Source organism: Carya illinoinensis, chromosome 1 (genome assembly GCF_018687715.1).
Source record: "Carya illinoinensis cultivar Pawnee chromosome 1, C.illinoinensisPawnee_v1, whole genome shotgun sequence".
In the NCBI taxonomy this organism is placed as follows: Eukaryota; Viridiplantae; Streptophyta; class Magnoliopsida; order Fagales; family Juglandaceae; genus Carya; species Carya illinoinensis.
The window spans coordinates 16,734,771-16,741,559 of NC_056752.1; the positions used below are offsets into that span (position 1 = coordinate 16,734,771).

General features: G+C 33.5%; 1 protein-coding gene across 3 annotated transcripts; it reads right to left on the reverse strand.

Moving 5' to 3' along the window:
- Positions 1–1,728: 1,728 nt before the first annotated feature.
- Positions 1,729–6,528, reverse strand: LOC122312286 (ankyrin repeat-containing protein At5g02620-like). 3 transcript variants are annotated; one of them, XM_043126855.1, is made up of 5 exons: positions 6,249–6,528; positions 5,995–6,075; positions 4,743–5,508; positions 3,669–4,198; positions 1,729–2,355 (listed from the first exon to the last, which is right to left on the reverse strand). In XM_043126855.1, exons 3-5 carry the CDS (start codon positions 5,458–5,460, stop codon positions 2,077–2,079), a joined length of 1,527 nt encoding a protein of 508 aa, XP_042982789.1. In that variant the 5' UTR covers positions 5,461–5,508; positions 5,995–6,075; positions 6,249–6,528; the 3' UTR covers positions 1,729–2,076. The 3 variants fall into 3 exon arrangements, with proteins under 3 accessions (XP_042982789.1, XP_042982798.1, XP_042982790.1); XM_043126864.1 differs by having other exon boundaries at positions 4,743–5,441; positions 6,000–6,075; positions 6,249–6,527; XM_043126856.1 differs by having other exon boundaries at positions 4,743–5,441; positions 6,249–6,527.
- Between the last annotated feature and the right edge of the window lie 261 nt (positions 6,529–6,789).

Below are 6,789 nucleotides of genomic sequence, written 5' to 3' on the forward strand. Positions count from 1 at the left end.
TAAATGAACTGATGTTTGAGTTGGAATTAGGTTAAGTATATTAAGTGTATAAGTGATCGTTTTGGAAAAAGGATGGTATTTTAAGAATTTTGAGAATTTAGGTTCTTGAGGAATTAAAATAGGTTATTTTAGCATCTTATACTTTAATATTAAAATACGTGATCAATTGTAAATTTACGAGAATTACATGACTATTTTATAGGTGATGATTAATTTTTGCTCGGCAGTGTTAATGAAATTTTCGAAAGGTTAAGAAGTTCAGATAAGCGAGGTTCCTATACTAAACTTTACATTAAAGGAAAATGAAACGAGGTTAACTTTTAAACTATGCAGCTTTTGGTTTTTGAAAAGAAATATGAAAAACAACATCAATTATTTGTTTTAGCATTATTCACGAACTCTATATAAAAGGAAAAGTATTTTTGTCATGATTGGTGAAAACATGAGCTTATTTTTTGGCATTTTGTTGCTAAACTGTGCAAAAGAGAGCGAATATGAAATTTTGTGTATAAATTGCATTTTTGTGATTTGATTCTATTCTGTTCTGAAGATGTTTTGAACGCTGATATGATATGATGTGATTTTTGAAAGCTTTTGACATGACATTCTAATTTTGAGATGTGGGTTATGGATGGTGATCTGTTTGACCTACCATGGGTGCTAATAGTGGTTTCTGTTTGAGTTGGTACTAACTGTTCTACTTCTGGTACACCCACTTTGGAAACAAAGTGGTTTTCTGGTGGTCTTTCTTGTGTGCACAATCGGGGCTCTGAGAATAATAAGAGGAAAATTCACATTCTGTTTCTGTTCGGCTAGCTACCGAGATTTGCACAACTCTATCATGGGGGTTAAACGTGGCCTCTGATGTGATATAATGTTCTAGTATGATGGTGATCAGTTATGCTATGCCAAGAGAATTTTGAATAAGAATATTTTTAAACTTTCGCTCTGACATTTCTCTCTGAAATGAAAAGTAAAAATATTTTATTCTGCATTCTGAATTCTATAAATGCTCATGTTTGCACACTAGTATATGTTATCTGCTTACTGAGTTGTTGATAACTCACCCCTTATCTCCATAACATTTTTCAGATTATTTTGAAATAGTTCAGCTAAGGATCAGGATTTTGAAGCATGGATGAGATGATTATTTAAGTATAGTGGATTATTCATAGAAGATTTTTGAGGATTGACAGTTTTTATTAAGAGGTTTTGTAGTATTTTGACGATTTTATATTTTGGAGTCTGTAAATATCTTGATGAAATGTGAGGTTTAAGTTACAGGAAGTAACTCTTTGACCCCTGCGGGACCGGGGCATTACAATTACAAATTTAACGGTAGATATAAAAAATATTTAAAATCAATAAAGAAAAAAAATCAAGAATATTTAAATGATACGTAGAAAGAATAATTAAACTGATGTTTGGTGTATTGTAAAAGTGGTTAACTAAAATAGAAAAAATGAATTTTAGTTAGTTAATTCGTATGAAAATTTAGATAAACCATTGGGAATACTCAGAGAAGGATAGAGTGTTACATGCCATGAGGCAAAAAGTTCGTCAAGGAAGATCAACGGAAGTTGCAAGTTGTAAAAGTTTGAAATTGCAGGTATAAATGTTACTAGTTGAGTAACTGACGTGGCATTTTGGAAACTGGCGAAAACTAAGTTGCTAAATTTGCAATTAACCCTATATACAATTATATTAATCTTTAAAACAAAAGTCCCATACTCATAGCGCCTACGAATTTTATTTTAATAGTTTCCAAAATGTATATACAATGATGGGAAAAAAAGATAAGCCAACAATACAAGTGGGAATGGCAATATTTGAATGCGCTAATACAGCATATGTACCTGTGACAAATGCCAAAACCATTGGTGCCATGGATGAAAGAAGGAACCAAAAGGCTATTTGAAGAAAACTTGTGCGCTTTTCGAAGAAGTGTTCAGTGGGGATAAGCGGAATAAATAGGTGGATAAAAACAACAGAGCTAGATAGCATCAATGATAGGGCATTTGTAATGATGAATACTTGGAAAGCAGCACTTTTTCTCAAAACTGCAGAGCCTGGATGTCAATGATCATCTCCACCAACGAAGCCCCCGGGCATGGTAATGCCTGCAGCAAAGGTCACAGTTGTAATGAGTGCAGCAACTACTAAATGGACTTGAGCCACTTTATCCTCCACCTCCATCTTCTTCTTCCTTCTAATCTCCCTCTCCTGTCGTGGGTCCACCTCCAGCTTCGGCTTCCGCTTATTCTTCTCAATTTCATCATACCCGACTTCTACTACTCGTCCATTGTAATGGAAACGATAATTTTCCCAGCCTCCAAAAATAGATAGAAACTTTATCTGTAAAATATTTATTGGGTTGAATCTTGAGTATTCAGTATTTTTCTATAGATTGAAAGCAAACGAGAAAATAAAACAAATCCAAAGAATATTTGTTTTAGAAAGCAAGCCAGCTCGGTATAAAATAAGGCCTAAAATCAGAATATATAAAGACAGTTAACTTCATATTTAAATGTATCTTATAAAAAAAATATTCATTACTTATAAAATGAATAGAAAAATATTATCGTTCCCAAGATACATATTACTCACTTACATTCTTTATCAAATCAAATATGTTTTCCAACAGGTTATATATGCTTAGAATTATAGGAACACATTCTTGAAAGTTGTTAGCTAGTTTATAATTATTGTTTGTGTCATAACGATATAGTACTAGTTCGCATGATATTGATAAAACAATACAGTTCACAACAAAGGAAAGGTTGTGGTTTCTTTGTCACATCATCCTCAAATTGAAGTCATAAGCTAAAAGGACTCGGCCTGGATGGAATTGGACCGGGTCCGGTTTCTATTGGAATTGGACCCACACCCTAAAACCCGAAACAAGTACCACACAATACGAAAGCAAAATTGAATATTACAAAAACCCTTAATGTCTACCTTGGTTGCAATTAACATGACCTTGTGCTCGAAGTGGGGAAAAAAAAAGTTGTGGTTGGTCATAAATATATAACAAATCATTTAAGAGATATGGAAGCTAATAAAAGCTTGCTACGAAGAATTAAATAGCTATTAAAACTCTTGATAAAAGAGAGAAAAAGAGTATATATTTTATATATGGGAGAAACTGTAAAACAAAACTTATTTTCAGTGGGTTGGAACGGCTAAGTTTCAGTGGCAAATTAACACAAAATGATCGAATATACTATCTCAAGAGTCAAGAGACTCGACATCAGACCAAAACAATCTATTAAACAAAGTATTATAGATTTGAGTGTTTTAAAATATTTTTTTATTAGATTTGTTATTATGATCTCCTTCCTTTTAGAAATGATTTGATTATATTTAAATTTAATATACTTCAATATTAATATTGATGTGATACATAAAATAAATTTAATTTTAAATCAGTTTAAAATTTAAAATTTAAATCACATCAAATTGATTTATATATTATTTGATGTGATACATAAATCAGCTTAATTTAAAAATAAAATAAAAAAAATATTCCGATTTGATAATTAATTATGATTCTATGAATTCCTTTGGGTTCGGTACTATTTCTTAGCATATCTTATTGAAAAGAACTAAATATTCAAATATTAAGTATATAATTTTATTTTTTGAAGAAAGATAAAAGATTACGTTACCTCAAAATCATCGTCCGGTAAGTTTCTACTTTCTAAGATTTGACAAGCATTCTGGTTCTTTTTGTTGAAGACCATTTTGTCAACTCTTGGAGAATTCAGGACACGCTGGTCACCAACAAAACTGTAATTGCAATAGTGATGGAGAGGTGTATTCCCGTCGTTGTCCTTCTGATTCAAAAGATTCCGGAGAGACGAATTATTTTGGATGATTAGCGCTGCACTTGACCAGTTGTGTACGGCGAGATGGAGTGCATTGCGGCCTTCATTGTCAACCACTTCGCAACAATCCGGACACATTGATATAATATCTACTGTTACATCAACACAGTCGCGACGGGCTGCAATGTGAAGAGCTGTCCTACCCTCTGCGTCTTTCATATATGCTACCTCTCTATCACATTTCAACAATAGTTTTGTTGCCTCAATCTTATTGAAGTATGCAGCCATGTGAAGCGGAGTCCAACCATTTTGGTCTGCTTGTTTACATAGATCGCGTCCGTATCTTTCCAAAATGTTTTTGGTCATTCCTCCTAAAAGAATTTAAATGAATTAATGTAATAATTTTCTGAAGGACAAAATGGAAGACGTTAGGAGATAGAAAAATGACTATTCAAGTGATCATTTATATCAATTTACAATAAGTGTTTCATTTTATCTCATTTCATTATTACAAATTTTTTAAATCTTCATACAAAATAATAATAATAATATTAAAAAATAATATTCAAATAATATTTTATTCAACTTTCAACTTTTATCTCAACTTATTATTCAAATGGCACCTTAATGTAGAAGCCGTGTTTAGCAATCAGTCTTTTATCATAATATAAAATTTGTATGTACAAAAGGCAAATGCAGGACAAGGTAGACATCAGTCTTTATTTACCAATATGGTAAAAAACTAAATTATTTGCAAGCTTGTTAAGCACGAAATTAATCTAAAACTGGCCCTGTGCATCTCAAACATCTTTATATTTCATGAACTCGATGTCCTGTCATATTTGATACTACCACATAAATATTTTTTTAACCAAATCATATTCTAGAATGCGGAAAAGATAAAATAGGCAATACCGTCATTATCATAAAATGCTGCAGCATGCAAAGCCGTTCTACCCAAGGGGCCATCATAAGCTGGTGACTTCAATTCGTTTAAAATTTCTGACACCAATTCTGGAAAGCGTCTCTCAGCAGCCAAGTAAAGTGGGGTCTCACCAGCAACATTAGCACCAAACGGAAATTCTGGATCTACCTCCGTTAGTAACTGTTTTACCACTTCAATGTGATTGTGACATACAGCCTCATGTAAAGCCGTGTCTCTCTCTTTGTTCAGCTTCCCAATCATCTCCGTAGTAGCTTCAACAACTCCACTTTCGAGATCTTGGTGTTGGGATTTTTGATGTTCAATCAGGACTTTGACGATGGAAGCATGTCCATACCTTGCCGCCACATGTAACGGAGTATCGTCTTCTGTGTTGGCTTTCAATAAAAGTGACGGACACTCGTCCAGTACATCCTTCACAAATTTTGCCGCTGAGGCTGGGTCAGTTCCTCCAGTGGCGGGAAACTCTTCTTCAACGAGGATACTTGAAATGCAAATATGTAGGATTGTATTTTTATTAACGGTTAAAAACCCATCTAGTGGATCGGAGATATATTTTTTCAAGTCCTCCAGGTTGCCTTTTGCCGCTGCTTCATAGATAATAGGATCCATTCCAGTCACTACTAACTGTGGAGCCCTCAATGCAAAGCAACAGAGTACTCCAGAAAATCCTATTTCAGCAACAATCATTCATGTAGTTGATCTCACATTGAACATTTCTCTATTAATGTGCAAATCCTATATATATAGAGAGAGAGAGAGAGAGAGAGAGAGAGAGAGAGAGAGAGAGAGAGAGAGAGAGAGAGATTATAGAGTATATAGATTCGTCTTGAAACACGACTAAATGATCAACGTTCTAAACAAAACAGAAGTTTTCTTATTGAAAGAGTCCGAAAACGTTCTAAAAAACATTGAAACGCCACAAGAAAATACTCTCAAATTAAATTACTTGGTTTTCACATACTTCTAGTAACAACTATACAATGACGAAAACTGTTCATGATCAATTCGGATATGACCCGGTTAATATCCTATTAGATTCGATTTGACCCGAGTTAATCCAATCTAGAAGAAATCAAATAGATAAAATTTTCAAAGCAACCACTGTTCAAATAATAAAGCATACCCAAATAATTAAGACAAATTCATCATCACCACAACTACGAACAAGACATTTCACCATTCATGAAATACTTTTAGATCAGAGCACAAATGAAAACGAACCTTACTTCCAAGTAGTTAGTAAGTAATGGAACCAGCACCTTTAATTTCGCTGAAATAACCTTACTTCTCGATCGACCTGACCTGAATCCCAATGAAGCACAATTTAATCAGAAAACTCTACAATAATGACGTAAAGGAAGAGATAAAGAAAAGGAGGGTCTTGGGTTTTTCCTCTTCGAAATAGTTCTGGGGAAAAGAAAAGGGGGCGGTGTTAAAGGGTAGGTGGTGGAGCTACAAGCTTGGAGATGGCATACCATGTGGAGGAAGAAGACCGAATCCTTGAAAATGGAGGGTGGAGATGAGATATAAATTATTTTAGATATAAATTATATGCAAGGCTTGTAGACCTTTTCCTTGAAACTGGAGGGATTGAGGTGAGATATTTATGCAGAGGAAATTATCATTAGACGTCATTGTAAACGTAATCATTAGACGTCATGGTGGTAAAAGAGGAAGACAATATGGTGGAAATCTTGCGAGACAGGGCATTTTCGAATTCTGAAATAGAAATAGAGGTCATGTTTATCGTTGTGTATATCATCAGTTCGTCAAGAAAACAGAAACCACTTTGTTCTCAGAATAGAGGCCTTTTTCACCAAGCGATATGTGTCTATCCCACTTTCTTCAAAATGTTTGCTTAACCATACGTTGGACTAGTATAATTAGATACTAATTATATTATTTAAATTTATTAATCTCATTGATAAGTTAAACATTACTTATATTATATTAGTATAATTGAACATTAACGAACTAATAATCGCTAATAACAAATACTAAATTCTAACAATTAGG